Raw genomic sequence first — 19,841 nt, forward strand, 5'->3', positions numbered from 1 at the left:
GAGATTATCTTTTTCATGGTGACTGCAAACATGTCCTAGGCCAAAATTTAGCAAGGGCTTTGAGGTGTTGTCCTACTATCTAGGCTGATTGTTTCAACATGTACTTGTAGGATTCTTTGAAAATTGATATCGTATACGACCCTATCCCACCCATTCTGGTGACAATTTTTATGATTCCCAGTGAAATCCTCTAGCTAATTGTCATTGGCAGGTGAGTGTGGCCTCAAAAAATGAAGGTGCATGTTACCATTCTTAGATCCTTTTTTACTCAATTAATTGTTCATCTATATGCCTCCCTTAATGCTGATGATTGTACGAGATACATTTTTATATATATGTTGTGAATGCTAAAATATATTTTGGCATTCTATAAGCATTTTGTAGTACATATGCCTTAAGAAATTTGTAGCTTAATCCTGACCTTAAAAGACAAAGTTACTTAATATATCATTCATTTTGTACGAGAACTTATTTAATTAAGACTTCACTGCTACAGTAACATGAAACCAACAATGCTGTGCATAACATGTGGGTAAGGCTTACGTGATTGAACTCATCTATGGATGTCATCCGTTCAGAATAGATTGTTCAATATGTGTCACATCAAACCTATACGTTTGTTAGGATGCTTGATAATTTGTAAATGAATGTTTTTGTTTCTTGACTTGTTGTTCCCAATCCAGATCCCACACTGTTCTTGCTATTGCAACTTGGGTTTTATCGCTGGAAATTCTCCTTATTCAACTAAGTATTTTCGTGGTTTTTATACTTGTCTCTTTCAAACATAAACTTTCCAAATCTACATTTATTTTCATCTTTTCTTCGGATTTAGTTAAACCAAATCATTGCGTTTGAGCTAATTGAATCCATATCGACTTGATGTTGAGAAAATACTATTCCTTTTGGCTGCATTTGGTCCGGGAATAAGAAAAATGGGAATAGTAGAAGTTATGTCTATGAGTATGGTTATACCATGAGTTATGTCAGTTTCTGTTTGGCTTCACTTCAGAATAGCAAAGGGCACCTTTTTTGGAATGACTTTTAAATCATGACTTTCTTGTCTATAACAAGAAAGAAGTGGGCATAGAAAAAAGGGTGACTTCATACCAAGAAATAGCTCATGATGGTTCTCCCTTGGAATAGTTATTCATAGAAGTTTGACCGGAATAACTATTCCCTGGTTATGCATTCTTCTGAAATGCTGTTTGCAGGCATAAAACTTATTTGAAGCCTTAATATGCCTGCTTTATGCCTGAACCAAAATGCAGCCTTAGATGATAATCATGGGTTAGACTATCTTGGGATTTTGGCGCTATGAACTCTTCCACTTTAAATTATTAATAGTGCAAGTTTCTTATTGAACATGTTAAAGTTCACCTATTGTTGATGAACTTTAACATACTGAACTTTGAATGTTGGGTCAGAATATCTGGCTGTTTTCATTCTGCACTGTCACAAAAATCTCAGAACCTACTGAAATGTTTTTTTTATACTTTTCTTGGTACATTTTTTGTAGTTGTGCACTTATAGTGTGAATCCATGTGTGATTTTGTCCTGTGATTCTTTGTTCAAATATAAATCCAGACAACAGAACCATGTAGACTAGCTAAAAGTCAGGAATCTAAGAAATCTGAGGCCAAGAAGTTTGAAAGATGAAGGTTTCATGGAGTGTGTAAATCTTAATTCAGGAACTTGAAAGGTCGACTTATCATTCATACATACATACATACATACATAATTGCCTCTGTTAGCACTATTAATGTTCATCCCCTAATACTGATACAATAATATGTATTCTTGCTATAACAGGTTGGAGATGATTGTCGACAAGATGTTCTTGCACTTCAAGTGATAGCTCTCCTCAGGGACATATTTGAAGCTGTTGGATTGAATCTTTATTTATATCCTTATGGTGTTTTACCAACTGGACATGAGAGAGGCATAATTGAGGTGGATCCCTTAGCATATCTTTATGATGATCATAATTCATTTATAGGTTTTTTATAATTTTTTAATGTTTAGTTCTTTAACAGTTTAACCTCTCTAATAATTATTTGCCTTTTTAAGGAGCTTTAAGTTGATCTCTATGAATATTTTTGTGTGTATATGCTTGACAGTACCACCTTACCGAGGGTCAGTATCCTACCAATTTGTACCCAAATTCCATGAGGCTTATTATCCTCTTTTTAAAATTTTCATCCAGGGGATTTTAAGCATATCCATTCTTTTATGATGTTCCTTCACTGTTCATAATAACTATTCACATTTGTGAATCCTCTGTCTTACATATCTGGGCCTCTATTTGCCTTAATAACTGGATAGTCCCCTTTTTATGATACCTGTATATGTTGTTTTTCCAGTTATCAGAACCATATGCCAGTTCGCTCTTTTATAATAATCAATTGGCTAAGTTAGCACATGGGCCTTGATGACTTTCTATATAAAGCCAAATTGTTTCTGTGACATGAACCTTGCTTGTGTTAGTCTTTTTTCTACTTGATCTTCAAAACTATCATGATTTAGCTCATTTTCTTTTCAAATTCCATTAAGATGGTTGCAGTTTGTAGATCACCTCATTTTCATAATTTTCTATGCCAATACTTGCCTCCAGTCTTTGCTGTGTTGTTATTTTCAAAACTGCTTTTCATCAAATAGTCATTCAAAGCTAATTAGATTTTTGTGTAGTTCTCCATATTTATATTAGTCACTTGGTTCAACCGTCTCCTTTGTCTATTGAATTTGGAAATACATGGTCCTTTCTTTTCCTAATTGCAAGTGCATTCTTTGACTACATCTGGTTGAAATTGAAAATTCCTTTGGTTTGTTGATGTGTTTTTATTTAAAACTTGCATGCATTTTTATCATGATTTCAGAATGAGAATCTTATGATGACTTGAACTGGCACTCTTAACCAATTCATTGATGGTTTTATGGGTAGATCTGCTAAGAAACAAATGTTATATAGCTGACAAAAAGAGGAGTTAACGCTTCAGTGATATTGTTTTATACAATAATTATTTACGGTTTGCAATTTTAATTCATAAAACAATTCAGTCCTGTAAATTAATTTAGTTTAGCAACACTGCAGGTTGTTCCTAATACTAGGAGCAGAAGCCAAATGGGTGAAACCACTGACGGTGGTTTGTATGAGATTTTTCAACAAGATTTTGGACCTGTAGGATCTCCCACTTTTGAAGCTGCCCGTAAAATGTTTATGACTAGCAGTGCTGGTTATGCTGTTGCTAGTCTCTTACTTCAGCCGAAGGATCGGCACAATGGCAATCTTCTTTTTGACAAGTATGTGTTGTATATTTGTGATGTTTGCAGTAATAATAAAACCAGCGTGTGACTAACTCATCATAAACTTACAGCAAAGGAAGGCTTGTTCATATAGACTTTGGATTTATATTGGAGACATCGCCTGGAGGCAATATGAGGTTTGAAAGTGCCCACTTCAAATTGAGTCATGAGATGACTCAATTGCTTGACCCTTCGGGATCAATGAAGAGCGATACCTGGAACCAGTTTGTCAGGCAAGTCACTTCATTATTTAAACTGCTTCTTTGTGCTTAGCTACATATACCATGCTTGTGCATATGTACACCTGCAAGAACATGTGCGTGTTAATTAAATTTGTGGCATAAATGCTCAGAAAGTAAATCTCGTTGCTTTCCATGAAAACTATGGGTATTTGGCACTCTACTGTGATTTTATTGTTTTTTAAATGGTGTTTTTTTCTACATTTGAAAGTATAGGAACGTGAACTCATTCAACTCATTGAGAAAGCTGCAAGCTAAGTGCACAGTTATACCTAGAGCGTGATTCTTATGTATGATATTGTTTTGTCATATAATTATTCTACCATCTATATGCTATCATAAGATTATTAGATTAATTGTAAAATATCTTTGTTGTGACATGTAATGAAATTCTGCCACATATCACTGATCAAAGTGTCCTAATATACAGATGACCTATTGGACTTGCTTCCCATGATTCATGCTTAACAAAGGTTACAGTTATGACATTCCGAGTATATGGGTGCAAATCGGGCTGAGTCAACCTGTAGAGACTAGTAGTTTGGTTTGGGATGGGGCAAAATGTACCTAACTTGGGTTTCAATTATAAATTAGCGACATGTTGAAGGCCTGGAGACTCCGACCCAGTCTGAACTGAGCCCAACAAAAGTTGTATATCAAATAATACAAATCCTTGTATTATACAGGGTTGATGTCATAATCCTTGTATAATACAATGGGATTCAATAAAAAAATTCTTCAGTTTGAAAATTATGTGGTCAAATTCAGTTCTGATATCAATAATCTGATTCATTATGGAGTTAGTTTTAGGTCAGGCTTGATCTTAACCCTACCAAACTCACCTAAATTGCACTACTTCAACAAGTGGCACAAAAAGCTTGGTGTAATGTACAGCTCGTGGCATAATGAAGATTGGTTCATAAAGTTTTTACTTGAAAGCCAATTGTATACGGCTTGCAAAATAAGCAATGGCAGCATATTTGTGTAACTGTGATTGTTATTGAACTTAGGTGGGAGCAGGATAAAGTTCTTGATAGCATCTTCCGTTTCTCTCATAAGAGGGATAACTGATTCATCTGCGGTTATGCATGATTTTTTATTCTAAACTGTTGCTATTAGTCCTGATTTTGTTTTTGTTACCTTCTGCTATTTCAGCTTGTGTGTGAAAGGCTACCTTGCAGCTCGGAGGCATATGCATGGAATTGTAACCACCGTGCTTTTGATGGCGGATAGCGGGCTACCCTGCTTTAGCAGGGGAGATCCCATAGGAAATCTCAGGAAGCGATTCCATCCTGAGATGAGCGAGCGTGAGGCTGCTAACTTCATGATACGGACTTGCAATGATGCGTACAACAAGTGGACCACCGCGGGCTACGACTTGATACAGTATTTGCAGCAAGGTATCGAAAAATAGATTCATTACTTGCAGGTATGTAACATTTTAGCTTCCCTTCCAATGACTTGTATCTTGCATAACCTTTGGTAGAGGTTTTGTGGCTTGATGAGATTGTGAAAATTTGGAGTGTTGCTCGAATGTGTCAGTACTACCATGTGTCACGTCCATTAGTGAAAGCATAGATTCATGTGAGTCTGGTAAGCCTTGAGGATTTGAGTGTTTCTTCTGGCCCTCATAGTCATTTGTTACTAGACTCTGCCTTCGTTACCAGCCTCGAATTATTGTGACAATAACTTATCCTTCTGCACCCAGTAACCAATATATGCACGATAACTTCAACTTATGAATTGTGCGAGGAAAGTCTATGAGAAAATGGTAGACATGAGGAATCGAAAAGGGGGGAAAAAGCAACTCAGTTGCTTTGCCAGGCATGAATCCACTGTGGCACCTTCTTAAAAAGCAATGTTGGCACCCAAGGAAAGCAATCAAGGTGCGACTGTTTCTTTTTTCTGGTGCAAGGGGAGAGAGTTTAGAACAGTGTATTGATTTGACAAGAGTAATCAAGGTGCGAAGGTTATTAATTAATTTAGATTTTTTTTTATGAGTGTAAGGGAGTTTTGAACTGTATAATTTGGTGTAGTTATTGTATGTGGCTATATGTCTGTGTAACAATCAGTGCAGTGTGTTTATGGGGAGACATACAACTTGTGTTTAGTTCCATATTAATTATGCATTAGATAAATTTTGAGTGTATATATATATATAATCTTAAGTACTTTTTTTTAGATGAGCTTCTGCGTCATTACAAATGGTATCACATATTAGAGTGGACTTGACTCGTGGCCAATGTGAACTCGACAAAAATATGGAGGGCTGACCATAGATTCATCATGGTAGCTGTGGTAGCCCATTGATATCAGTCTTCTCTCCCAACTCTCTCTCATCTCTGCTCTCCTCCCTCCCTCGTGATCTCTCTCCCCTCTTTCCCACTGGATTTCCCTCTCCTATCTTCTCTCTCCCTCTCCATTTCTCTCTCTCTCTCTCTCTCTCTCTCTAGTTTGGGCCCTAACCTGAGCCTGAAATTGTTCAAACTGGATCCGAACTACATAGAAACCCAACCTGGTTGAACCGGTTCAGCCCTAACATATTGAAGCCTCTGAAATCATTATAATAGCCATTACAATGGACATTATCATAAACCTTGGAGGCTTCATGATTAAATGATCATCAGAGAGAATACTAAATTCTTTTTTTAATAAACTTTGAAAAAGAAAGATACGGCGCGATGTGGTTTTTTGTAACCAAATGTTAATGGGAATGGTCTCGACTCTTGGAGTCGCCGCAAGGGTGAAGTTACAGGAAAGGTATTTAGATAACTATGAAGCTCTTCCCGCAGAAAAGTGGAGGATCCAACAAAAGAAAAAGAAAAAAAAGTAGTGGTACCAACGGAGCAGGTCCATGTCATGGAAATTGACCTTATTGAACAAACAGCATGATCCTATCCATTTCCGCCAGAGGAATGGAGACGCTGACATTGACGGAACCCCGACGAGTTCGACGTTCCCATCTCAAATCCTGTCGCATGTGCTCCATGACAAGCTCCTCTAAGCCAAGACCAAATCAACATGAATCGGTTCGTTTCTGAGTGGACTCGGCCTGGAGGTTGGATTACGTACAATTCGGTCCTGGAATTGCTAAACTCAGTGAACTCTGAAATGTAGCACAATCGAAATGGCCTGGCTAATTTTCCTCGGGAAAAAAAAGAGGATTGGCTTGGCTAGTCTAGTCAATTAGTGATATAACTATGGTGACAGCAGTATTTGAAGGCCTGATCAGGATGCAGCATGAAGCGGATTTGTTCGGAATAAGATTGTCCCTTCTTAGATCTAGTCGATTTTATCCTGCCAAATGCCATGAGTCTATCACGGACCGGTGAAAGTTGGAGTAGGACCACCACTTCACCGGGGATTTTCAAAAACATTCACTCATTCACCATATGGGAAGAGGGATGTTCTTAATTTAAAATAAAGTGGTCGAATAAGGTTGTCGCGTCTCTATTCCAACATATTGAACCCCAACATTTTCTTGTCAACTTTCCCAAAGTAATTCTATTCCCTAATTAAATTGGGCTGGACTAGATTCGGCAAGCCAAAATAAGCTTTAATTGTGTATCATGATTGTGAATGTGGTCTTAAGTTCATGGCTTTATTATGCATTGTCTGTCACTATATATAAGATACTTTTTTTATTTCTATACAGTTGTAATTAGTGTTTTTTTTACTTTAAAATATTTATCATTTAGAACTCTGTTGAGTCATCTGACTTGACTCAGATGAATTTTTAGCTGAGCTAATGTTCTGAATATTTTTGATCTTTGCTTCCTCGAACCTTTTCGTCTTATTCAAATTGCAATGAGTTATGTCCATACATGGCATCTATGTGGTTCCCAAGCCTTGAAACGTTCTGATAAAGAGCTCAATTGTTTTTATGATGAGGATGCCACCTATTAGTTTGTCTTGAAGCTTAGGCCTTACAGATAGAATGTTCCTTCTTTCGATCCAGATGTTTGACAGTTGTCCACATGAGACGGCCGACATGAAATCCTTGCAGCATGTCAGAATTGGAAAAGTGATTTCAAGAGCTAATAATCTATGTTAGATTTCTAGGCATTGTATTATAGGCCTTTATTTTCCTACCTGTGTCCATCTGTTTGGCCCCACCCCTATGAGCGTCTCCGTCTATTGTTATCTAAGATAAAGACAAGCCACGCGCCCAATCTCTTGGTGTGAATAAACTGGCCAGGAGTGCTAGAATTTTAGCACTTCAAACAACAATGCTTCATTGCCAAACAAGAGTAATCACCAAACAAATTAAGCTTCATTTCCTTTGACATCAGATGGTTGCTTTCCACGGTTTTTATATATATATATATATAATTGCTATAGAGAATTCTCATGAAAAATTACTGGCTAATACCAAGAGATTTCCAAGTTGAAGACGGAGTGGTGGAGGCCCTTCAGGGGGGGGGGGGGGGGGGGGGGCAGCCAGTAGCCCTTCAAGGCTACGTGGTCTTATACAAGCCTTGCTCTTCATGTGGCCTGTTTTAGTTGATGAGGATGGATGAAGGTTCTTGTCCAAGACGTAGACAAAGTTATATAACTAAGGTTGTCAAGGATTCGTCCGTCTTATCGAATACAAGTCCATGGTCTTACTGGTTACGTGCCTCTTTTGCTGACCTTCATTGTGTGATAGAAGTTAGCGTAAGGGTTTAACAGTTGTACATCTGGGCTATGACCTTGACATGGTTGCATTGGATGTGCGTTATCTCTAGGTGTCATGTCTACTCATATGAAATGGACGATGACATTTTTTTCCAAACAAGGAAATGTTTCCCATTAATTAGTAGTTACAGGGAGTTTTGAAACGCTTCCCAACAGGTGAAGCCGTCTAGGTGCAACAATGCATGGTGAACTCGAGGAGTTCTATGCATGGTCTCACGAACACTTTCTAGGATGGCAGCGGACATGTTAATATACTTTATCAATTACACAAACCCAAAATCTTATCGTATAAAATTGCACCATACCTCTAATACCGTGTAGAGACCTCCATCCTCACCGCCTCTCGGAGTGCAAATCCTGTAAGTTGTATGATATAATTTTGGCAAAGATACCACAGCTTTAAATTAAAAAAAAGTAGGAGCTGCCAAGTGTTATGTATGTAATACTTAAAGGAATTTTTGTATATATATCTACGGAAATTTTTAATTTTGAATGTGCACCTCCGTAAGTAAAAGTTCGTTCATCGTTATAAGAAAATTTTATGCAAAACGAAAAACATAACCAGATGGAAAGCCATATTGATAATACGCGCAACATGAACAACATGATTCACCAGCAGCAGGTGGACTAAACAATGGAAAATGCTTCGGAAACTCAAAACTATAACTAATTTGGTGACTGACGGTTTACAACCATTAGTCTCCTTCATTTTCAAAAAAAACCTATAACTCAAGAGGTCTCACAGCATCACTGAGGACTCCAATCTCTTTGGAGTTTGCTCTACTTCTTCAGTATGATTCAATGGCTTGTTTCTATATTCGTTCTCCATGGTTTCTCTTCGCTTAGGGTCTAATCCCCTCACTTGTACAAAAAAAAAAAAAAAAAGTTCACATGTACCCCAATCTCTTCCTTCTCTAGAGGGGAAAAAAACAAGATTAATAGGAAGAAAGCTAGGCATAATTTTTTTTTTTTCAAACAACACTGCTAAGAGTCAAGCACCAGGAATGTTATCCGTTTTGATTGGTTTTTCAACATGTTCCACCTCACCTGTGTTCTCTTAGTCCCTGTAACATTTGGTGCCAAAACACAGCAGGCTTCTTACTTCCTTCCTTCTTCCGGCTCTTGTTAATCCACTTCAGGATAGAATGAGATGAGGATGCATGAAGTTGCATTGCAATGGGATGCCAGTACTTGGAGTCCAAAGCTTAGAAGAAGAACTAAGGATTGTGTTCGACGCATGACCTGTCAGCTCAGAACTCAAGAACGCCTAGTAGATATAGAAGAAAAATGAGATGAGAGGGAGGCTGCAGCACTGAATTTTTGTGGAAGCTTCACAATGTAGAGGTTTGACTCCACAATCTAAAAACTACTTTTTTATTTTTATTTTTTTGAATGGAGGGGAGGCAGAGATAGCCACCCGGCTTTTATCGAAGATCAGAACACAATCTGAAAAATACAAGCAAGGCATGCAGAGCCTCTTAAGATCGGTTGTTATATAATGGTTAAAGATTCATAAAGGAGATTTACCAAAAAGAAAAATGATTCATAAAGCAGTTTGTTGAAAAGATGGTGGAAAGTGTTCTGAGCGTGTGCTTTCCTTTTGGAGGGGGAAACAAATGGACCATACTTCTTTTTTGTTCTCTCATTAGACCTGGTTGGGATACTCATTACTCCATGACAACTTATTTTTCAAGGGAAATTAGCCTTTTATTGGATGCAAACACAGACACTGATTTAGGCCTGTGGATATTGTGGAAGAAGAAGAAATAAGGCACTGTAAACGGTGACGCATCCATTTGGTTTGGGATATCTTGGAAGGAGATAGATGTAGGAAATTTTTTACTGATAAACTGGTATATATCCAGTTAGAGTTTAATCTGGTATTCTTTTCTCTGCACCAAAGGGACAGGACAGGTATAAGCACTTCTTTTTCTTTCTTTCTTTCTTTTCTTCTTCTTCCCATGGAAAGCATGACAGACTTGTTCAACCATTTCTTTTTTGTGTTGGATGGGATTATGGATACATCTAATAAAAATAAAAAATAAAACATTCTGAAATTAGAATGGAAGGGCACTATAATTAGTCTCCCATCTGATGTCTCCAGTATGCTTGGCGACGTAAGAAGCAACCTAGTCAGACCTTATGGTAGATATGGACTGCCTAAAAGTCATCAAGTCTTCTAACCATACTCCAAGTATTTCTGAGATGAGGGACCACCCCCTTGCCGTGGACCACTGGCCTTGATGTCCATCTAATGATAGTAGCTGAATCCCTCTTAAGGATAATGCGGTTTGCCCGTAGCACGGGCATAGCAAACCCAAGGCCCTTCCATCATCACATGGTGACAACCTCCCACCATTTTGAGACACTAAGCCCATCCACTTGGGTTGTCACACCACAAAATGCCAAGGATTATCTTTGCAACCGAATTCAACATGGATTAAAGAATAAGTGGAATATGCCAAAATTTGATAGGGATGGCCAAGAAAATGATTCTTGCTAGCCTAGTGAATTCGAACCATAGAAGTTCCACCTCCTAATGTAGGCATACAGCGCTAGAGTAATAATTAATGTACCTTTACTATACTCAAATCCAAGCAACTACTTTAGAATCAGTGATAACCTTGTAATGACACGTTTATTTCTATGTTCTTGGAATCCAAACTAAATATCACCTCCACTAAGTTCCATGTATTGGCTATTTAAGGATATGCTTCCCTCTTCATGTCATTCCTCAATCGTATTTCATTAGAGATCTTTCCTTCAACTATGATTATAAAACAAATAAAGGATTCTCTTTATATAAATGCTAATTTAAACACAGCAACACATTCAGCTCCACACAATCCGTCTTCTACTTCTTCATGCCACTGCTGCCATCTTTTTGATCCTTGCATGAGGGTTAAATGAAACACAAGGGTTAAGGCAATGGCGGCTCATCCGCCCTCTTACATGCCATCATCCATTACATAGAATTTTCTCAATGTACACCAAAAATTTCTTTGTTTTGATTCTTTTAAAGGTAGGATGGAGAAAAGAGTTGATGTGCCTAAAATGATTAATAACTTTAAAGAATTAGGGTTGTATCCTAAAACATATGAGGGCTTTTCACCTAGGTAACCACTAAACCTGCACTAACCTAATTCTTCAAGGTTTTCATGTGTTTTGACCTAATTTAGCATTTTCTAGAATTAAATTCAATGCATTAATATTATGTCATAAATTTATTTTTATAGGGAAAATAAAGTACTAGTTCTTGTATCAATGAACCGGCATACTAAGAAAAAAAAATAAAGAAGAAGACTAGACTAAAGTAGGTGATAATTCCACATAACTTTAATTGTTACATCTAGATCCTATTGTTGATCAAACTTAACATTTTTATTCAAATCAACAAAATCTTCTACGTATTTGGTTTATCTTGTATATTGGGGAGACAAGGGAATTAGTTTGAGTCAAACTAGGAGAAACCCTCAATTACCACACTCGGGAAGTGCTTTTGTAGTTTTGAAAGGTTGCCCGGAATATATGGTCTTCCATGCCATTTGTTGGGGAGAAGAATCAAAAAAATCTTGACACACAAGTTGGAATCCCATTCAACACTAGACATCCTAGCTAGGTTGGCATGTATCTTTCCCACAAAAGAAGGATTTACTTTCCTCCATGCAAATCCACCATTGGACCGTGCATTAGTTGCATTGAGATATGTGCAAATAGATGAATAAAGGAGTTTGGAGCACTTGAAGATTTGTGCAAAGTGCGATTCAGTGGTCCACGTCACGAAAGAAGGTTAATCATTCTTTCACACGAAAGAAACAACCGAACCTAGATCTAACTTCATGAGTATTAAAAATTAAGAAAGAAAGAGATTTAGCTCCAACAAGGGTAACAACATATTTTGTTGCAACCCATGGTTAATCAAAACATATATCCCCAGAAATTCAAGAAGCCAAATGTTATCTCTTAGGTGTCACAACCGACACATGTCGAGGCTCTTACAATTGCAGCTAATTTTCAGAGCAGTACTCACATCCATAACTTGTTTGACAAGTGGAAAGAATTTTTTCTTACTAAAATATTTTTTTTGGAAAGATAATTTTTAAGAATATAATGCCTAAAAAAATGGTTTTGCCATATTTGGTTGATTATAGAAAAGTGACACATTTTAGAATGATTTATGTTTGATTGAGCATCTACTTTCTTGAGAAAGTTGTATGAAATACCTATTATTATTTTGATAAAGAAAAAGACGTTACTCATTAATTTTGATAGCTTAATGGTACTTTTTTTAAAAAAAAGGAATTTCCAACTTAATTTCTTCATATTTTTTTTATAAAATATAAAAATCTTATTATTATTATTATTATTATTATTATTATTATTTGAAAACTTTAATCAAACAAGATGAAAAGTAGTAACATCAGCTGGTCGCTTGTGAGAGGCCCGAAAATAAAAGTTGTTGCTGTCCGTCAGGCAAAAAAATCAAAGGCTATCTCCTCGAAGATAAGGCTTTGCCACCTGGGTGTGATCCCGCTCCCCATCCTCTCTTAACCCGTCAAGCCTACTCGAACCCAAAGAAGCAATACTCTCCACTACAATTCAAGCCCAACGGTACACATTGCCTCCTACCTAAGTCCAACCCCACCCTCCACATCCTTTCCCTCACCTATCGTAGCCATACGTAAGAAGCTAAAGTTTTCTCTTCTCTCCCCAACGAGGGAGGGGGAGAGAGCGAGAGAGATGCCGGAGGGGGACCTCACGGAACGTAAGGCAGAGGGGTGCAAGCTAGAAAAATCGAAATAAACGACAGTGAAGGGCGACGGACGAAAGGCCTATTCCTGTGCCCATCCACCCTACGCGGGCCACTAGAAATCCCCCACTTGACCCGCCAGCCAATAGCATTCCATGGAAACGGATGGCTTTTCCCCGCCCGGCCAATACCCTTCGAGATAAGGCCCCTCCGTGGGCCCCGAAAGCCCATCCTCCCCCTTCCGCCAAAGCGCCACGACCCCAAAAGCGCACCGTGGGCCACCCCCACCCCCGGCCCCCGACGGCTGTCCTTCCTAAATGGAATCAACTCCCGGATATTTCCCATTCTAGACAGCACCCTTTTTCTTCACCAGACTCTGGCCGGCGTAGCAAAATCCTGGTATAGTAGGAAAAAAATCGGGCATGAGCCACCACCACTCCGACAAACAGCGCTCCTCCGCCGGCGCCCTCGGCGCCAGGACGGCGCGCGCCTGCGATAGCTGCCTCCGTCGCCGTGCCCGCTGGTACTGTGGTGCCGATGATGCCTTTCTCTGCCAGGCTTGCGACTCCTCCGTCCACTCCGCTAACCCCCTCGCCCGCCGCCACCACCGGCTTCGACTGAAGACCTCCTCTTCATCCCCTCCTTCCACTGCTAATTCCGAAGATGCGCCCCCGCCGTGGCTCCACGGCTTCAGGCGCAAGGCCCGCACCCCTCGTGGCAAGCCAGCGCCGGCCGGACCTCCGAAGTTAGAGCCACTCGTGCCGGACCTTGAGGCGGATGAGAAGCTGTACATCGAGGAGGAGCACCTCCTCTATCGCGTGCCCATCTTCGACCCCGTCCTCGCCGAATTCTGCTCCCCGCCGGCTCTCGACGAGGCCAGCGGTCTCACCGACGAGGCGAAGCCTGCGGTGCAGCAGCAGCCACCCGAGCATGCACCCGTTTTTGCAGCTGCTGCTGGGCTCCACCCGTCCGACCTGGACCTCGCCGAGTTTGCAGCCGACGTGGAGAGCCTCCTCGGTCGAGGGCTCGATGACGACAAGTTCTGCATCGACGCGCTGGGCCTGATGGATCCGGCAGAGGGTGACGACAAGGGGCGAGTGAAGCTGGAGCTGGACGTCGGTGCAGGGGGGGAAAGGAGCGACATCGTGGCCTGCGACATAGATATGGAGATCGATCTTTCTCGGGAGACACTGGACCTTGACTTCGGCTGTGGATCTCCGGCAGCAGTGGAGGAACTTGAAGAGCAGAAAGCTGCAGAAGAGGCAGCCATGGCGTCGGGTGGTGGCTGTGTAACCGAAGCAGTGGCGGCAGGTAGGAGGATGACACTCAGGCTGGACTACGAGGCGGTCATCGCTGCGTGGTCTTGTAAGGGTTGCTCCCCGTGGACCGACGGGGAGCGGCCGCAGTTCAACCCGGACGACTGCTGGCCCGATTTCGCGGTACGTACGCTACCATTCCCAAAGAACAACAATAACAACTCGTACAAGACGCGGACCTCTTAAATGTAGTTGCTATTAGTTCTCATGTTGTGGTGCTCCTGTAATTATCTATACAGGGAATGATGTGGGGCGGCGCAGGCGGAGGAGGTGGTGGAGGCGAGGTGGCACCGGTGTACGGAGAGGTGGGCATGGTGGCGGGGAACGGAGGGAGGGAGGCGAAGGTGACGAGGTACCGGGAGAAGCGGAGGACGAGGCTGTTCTCGAAGAAGATCCGGTACGAGGTGCGGAAGCTCAACGCGGAGAAGCGGCCACGGATGAAGGGCCGCTTCGTGAAGCGCGCGGCGGCTCCCTTTCCTTTTTGACGACCGCTCCCGGGGGAACAAACCGCAAACGAAGAAGCCATAGTGCAGTCCTGGTAGCACTGCCTCGCTGCTCTTTAGTATATATATTGTAGAAATAATAACCCTCTCTGTCTCTCTCTCGCTCGCTCGCTCGCTCTCTCGCTTGCTCTGAGATTAGCTGTTGTTGTTGGTTTTTACTTCTGTGAAATAGGTGGGCCTATTTATGTGCCTAAACCTTAATCAGATGTGGCTGGCCATGCCTGTTTTTTTGCTGGAACGAACAGTTCGTCCCAGTTTCATGTCATCAGTGTAAAAATCCCTTTGGTCTAGAAATAATAGATGGAGGCAGAGTTATAATAGAAAATCAAGTTTTTTCGATATTTATCTTGGATTTACACAAAGGTACGTAAGATATATGATGAAAGGAGGGAAGTTTGGGACTCTCTATTCAATGTATTTTGGTTCTCTTTTCTTTCTTTCTTTCTTTCTTTCTTTCTTTCCTAATTTGAGTTAGTATGAAACCAATTCGCTTGCTTCCAATTAACTCGTTCTTTTCATCAACCTGATAAATTCTCCAAAACGATGCCTTGGTGTTTTGCTTATATATCTACATGGAAGCAAACAAGATGTGATTCTGGAGTTTTCTTAACGATATCTGAATTAATTTCTCCTTATTTATATGGCATATTTGATTCCTTCCTTCCCTCCCCCCAAGATTAAAGGCTAGACGTCTCTTGCATTATTCTCTCCAGTTATAAGAAACATGAATAGATGGTGATTCCGGAGAGTTCAGATATGCATTCCATGGTAATTTTAGTGACCTCACTACTGTGTTCGAGTAATCCAGCACTTGGAATAAAAAGTGGAGCAAATGGGAATTGCTAATATAATTATATGATTTTTGTGGCCTTCCATTCTTTTTTGATTAATGCATAACCTCATTGGGATTAAGTATAGATTGAGGGAAATATGATATAGGATAGCAATGCAGGAAAAAAAGAAATTGAAATAGAAATTTAAGAAACCAGAGCATGCTAAATGCTATATTTATAAGGAAGTATAATTTGGAAATCCAACTTGAAAGCTTAAGCTATAAAGTGGATGGGCCATGGATGAGTGTATAAGCACCACCAAAGTCCCAAGTCTGTCCGATGTGAAACCATTTCTTAACATCCTCTTTCACGTGTGAAGCCCGATTGGTATGCAGGAGCATGAATACATCGATAGGCAAGAAAATCGTGGCCTCTAATAAGATGTTAAGATCGAACACAAAAGTTTAAGCTAATAGATGGATGGGCACATAAGTATATAAGAACCATAAGAGTTTATAAACTGTCCGATTATCAGACTATTCTTCAACAGAAAGTACTTATGAATTCTGCACATCCAACATGTATGCATTGATATTTCTTTGTGAAAGCAAATCTCTAAGAAACCCTATGTCTGAATAACCAAGGAAGTGTTTGAAGTTGCACCTTAATTTTTCACATTAAAAAAAAAAATTACAAATTACAATTTGGTAGCAGCCATGAAAGGAAGTAACGACGTTGCTTATTGGGTTTCTATTATTTAAAAAAAAAAAAAAAGATTGCAAATCAGGGAGGTAATGAGGTTGCATTTTTATTTTCATTAAGAAAGAAATTAATATTAAAATTTGATAGCAGCCATGAAGGATAGGATAATTTCCCACACAAATTATTCATTGTTGGAGTGTCCAAATCCTGATGGGATTTTTTTTTTCCTCGAGAGAGAGAAACTGATGGGGAAAGTTCTACCATCACCTTCAAGCAAGATGGGCATGTATCTTAGAGGTAACATGGACTTTCATTTCAGTAATTGAGCTAATTAAATGTAAGAATTGTCTTGTTGTTAGCACGATTCATGCCTTGCTACTGATGGCCTAGATTGGTTGATTTCCTGAGTACTTTCAGCTTTCATGAGATTATAATGTTGCACAGCCTGTTAATTATTGAGCAATCTAGGTAACTCTATAGTGCCAGAAACTTAGAAAAATGACACATCAATATTTTCAGAAGTGTTAAAAAAAAACGGAATTGTATTTCAATTTGACTCTTTGGCTGATAATTTATGCCTTGAAAATTATGGTAGATCTTTATGCCAAACCTTATTATCTTCCCTATGTCAGGTCTACAGATATTTTAGAGAGCTGCTCCTAATTACATGAAACTATAAATGAGGAGATTCGTCCTGCCTCCTGCCGACTATCTTTTAATTTTACACTGTGTAGGTTCCCCAAATATTTAAAAGTTGATACTGTGTTTAGATGGTGTTATTTTTGCTACTGTCAGAGTTTGTCCTAAAATTAACCAAGCATGCAATAAAATTCAATGGTTCCACTCGCCTTCTCTCTCCCTCCCTGACTCAGGCAGACCCTGCAATTCAAAGAATCTTTAAACTTTTTGTTAATCTTGGCTTGTCTGCCAATCACTATTGTAATCGTAAGCCCGGATAACTAATTTTGTTTAGGTTTCCTCCCTAGTAAGCTTTTACTCACCTCCAACCAAGATATATTTTCTAATAATGATCAAACATTTGCCTCCTATTGATCAAAGAATGAAGAATCTGGAAATATGAGATGCATGCAATTGGAAGCATATTGGTTTAGTCAAATAAAACGTAATTAAGAAGTGCCTATAACTTTCTAAAATCCTGCAACTGAAGCAAAATTCTAATAATATTAACGTTTTTTTTTTATTCTTTCACCTATACTTCCATGGAAAGCGTGCTAAGACTAGTGGACTAGGCATGGTTTAGGTGACTGACTTCCCTGAAGACTTTGCAAGCCATTCCATTAAGATCAACATACTTGCATTTTAGTTTAATTATATAATTGATCCGAGTTATGAATCTTGTTTCTTTCAAAGAAAAAAAGAATCTTGATGTTTATATCTTATAGTAGAACCAGAAATTATTGCAAACATAAAGCCAAAAGTTACCTAAGAAATTAGCCTTATGTTTCCTAGAAAATGCAACAATTGATATGAACAACCCGCGCTATTGTTTGATAGACAAAAGAGACTAATAATACATTACAGATCTAACCCTAATCTAATGTACAAGGGCTACATGTAATCCAAAAGACCGCAGGAGCATATTGTCTCAGGAATTTTAATATTCCACGCTACTAAATTATGTTAAAGGATCGTAGAAGACCTTGAGTGCAATTGTTTCTAGGCTTTAACGTTCTGAGTCAGATATCTGCAGCGGTTAGCCCATAAAGTTGACGCAGTGCAACGTTGGCCTTCACATGTACAAGCCTGTTTGAAGTCATAAGAGAACATTGCTGCCGTAACTAGTGATAGTGTGGTCAACCTTTAAACTGAGAAAGATAGAGAGGGGGAGAGAGAGCCAGTAATGGATGTGTGACCATGGGATCTATATATATTTAACATCCTTAATCAAAGTAATATAATGCAAATGGTTTCCAACACAGTGCGTGAAAGTTCTCTGGATAAGCAAAGTTTTTCATCATATAAATAATTTTCGTGGAGTCTCTAACAACAGCAACAATTATTATTTCCAAGGGAAATGTCCTTCAGGGGAGCTATCAATTAGCGAATACAGTCGCATTTGCATAGCAAACTATTTCACAGCTCCAAATGTTTAGGATGTGACTTCCCTGTCCCCAAGTAAGCTACAAAACATATTCTGGTCTACAATCAAACAGTCATAGTATCTGGTTCTATAATTTAAGATCAACTAGAATGCAATAGTAACAGAAAAACATAGCTGATCAACCAAGTTCCATCAGACTATGCAATTGGTGGTGGAGATCTTTCTAAAGTTTTAATCTTTTCTTGGAAAAAGGAAGGCTGGAATAGTGAGATAAAAAGATTAGTTCTTGGAAAGTCAGAGGAGAAAGGAGTTTCTTAAAACACTTTATAGGGAATTTAGATGCGAAAGACACCAATGGAGGACTATACTCATACAAGAGGAAATTATGTGCTGGTAAGAGATCAAGGGCAACTTGGCTCGACAAAGGAGATAAAATCAAATCTTAGGATCACAAAATTGCCAATGGCACTAAATAGACAAGCCTGATTACCCATCAACTAATAAAAAATAACCTAAAGAAGAGGGGAAAAAACTGGGGAAATGTCGGTCAATTGGTTTAGACAACACATAAATATAATGGGTCTCTCATTACAAATTTACACAGTTCTTCAGCATCACTTGCATAACATTTGGCCTGGACTGATTCCAACTTTTAATTGATTCTCCTTGTTTTTTAGGACTTGGTTCTTAAAGTCATGTTTCACAAAAGTTCCATCATTCCTTTCAATCTGGAATATTACATTAACAGAGGTTTCGCTAATCTTTCAATTACAAGCTGAATCTCTTTTCAGTCAATGTTGGAAGCAAAAGGAGTCCTGTCTACTACCATGATGTATTTTTTTATCTGTTGAGCAATCTGTCACTAGAAGAATACTCTTTTGAGAGGGAAATTTTTGCCGATCTAAGAAAATTCAAGACTTCTCTGGTGAACTGAAACAGAAGATGCAACAATACCAATTTAATATCAAGGAACTTTTTTAGAGAGCTTACATCAGCTGTGGAGGCAATTGATGAACAGTTTGAGTTGCTGTAAATTATCGCATCGGATCACTTCAGCAATGGAGCTTTCAGAATTTGTGTTTTACTTAGGTTTAGCACTTAGGATAACCTTTGCTAGAAATACATTGGTAGGAAGCAGACATTTGGCTCTTTTAAGATGGACGCTCCGGGCGGATAGGTGGCAGCTAATTCAGAGACTGTCCAAACTTGTATAGAATCGCTCATGTCAGGGCTTCTTGTCTTTTGGTTATACACAGGAAGGTACCAGTACTCTTAGAGAGACAGGATTAGATACTGAGGATGATAAGGATGAAGTGTTTTCAGCTAGACATAGTTGTTATTACAATTAAGGGATATTGAGAAGCAATGAGAGGATTGTCACTCCTTGATATTGTCGCACCTCATGATATTGATGTTGTTTCCTTTCTAGCCTCTGGCTCTAAAAAATGTCACGACACATAACAATATATCTCAAAGGAAACAACAGGGTTTAAATACAGCGTTCCGTTTGACTAGAAGC

General features: G+C 39.2%; 2 protein-coding genes across 4 annotated transcripts in view; both read left to right on the plus strand.

Annotated features, from left to right (window-relative positions):
- LOC103695574 (Phosphatidylinositol 3- and 4-kinase family protein) overlaps positions 1–5,688 on the plus strand; it is a 41,362-nt gene extending 35,674 nt beyond the window's left edge. For all 3 annotated transcript variants that reach the window (XM_008776950.6, XM_008776941.6, XM_088722131.2), the window contains 4 exons: positions 1,810–1,950; positions 3,089–3,297; positions 3,372–3,533; positions 4,695–5,688. In XM_008776950.6, the coding sequence (XP_008775172.4) occupies positions 1,810–1,950; positions 3,089–3,297; positions 3,372–3,533; positions 4,695–4,953 (771 nt within the window). In that variant the 3' untranslated portion in view covers positions 4,954–5,688. The remainder of the gene's footprint in view (positions 1–1,809; positions 1,951–3,088; positions 3,298–3,371; positions 3,534–4,694) is intronic.
- A 7,575-nt stretch (positions 5,689–13,263) lies between these two features.
- Positions 13,264–15,110, plus strand: LOC103695564 (zinc finger protein CONSTANS-LIKE 16). The gene is made up of 2 exons (XM_008776931.6): positions 13,264–14,405; positions 14,522–15,110. Exons 1-2 carry the CDS (start codon positions 13,389–13,391, stop codon positions 14,765–14,767), a joined length of 1,263 nt encoding a protein of 420 aa, XP_008775153.2. The 5' UTR covers positions 13,264–13,388; the 3' UTR covers positions 14,768–15,110.
- The last annotated feature ends 4,731 nt before the right edge of the window (positions 15,111–19,841 follow it).

This window comes from Phoenix dactylifera, chromosome 5 (genome assembly GCF_051530095.1).
Source record: "Phoenix dactylifera cultivar Ajwa chromosome 5, Ajwa_hap1_PhDact_Kaust_v1.1, whole genome shotgun sequence".
Classification (NCBI taxonomy): domain Eukaryota; kingdom Viridiplantae; phylum Streptophyta; class Magnoliopsida; order Arecales; family Arecaceae; genus Phoenix; species Phoenix dactylifera.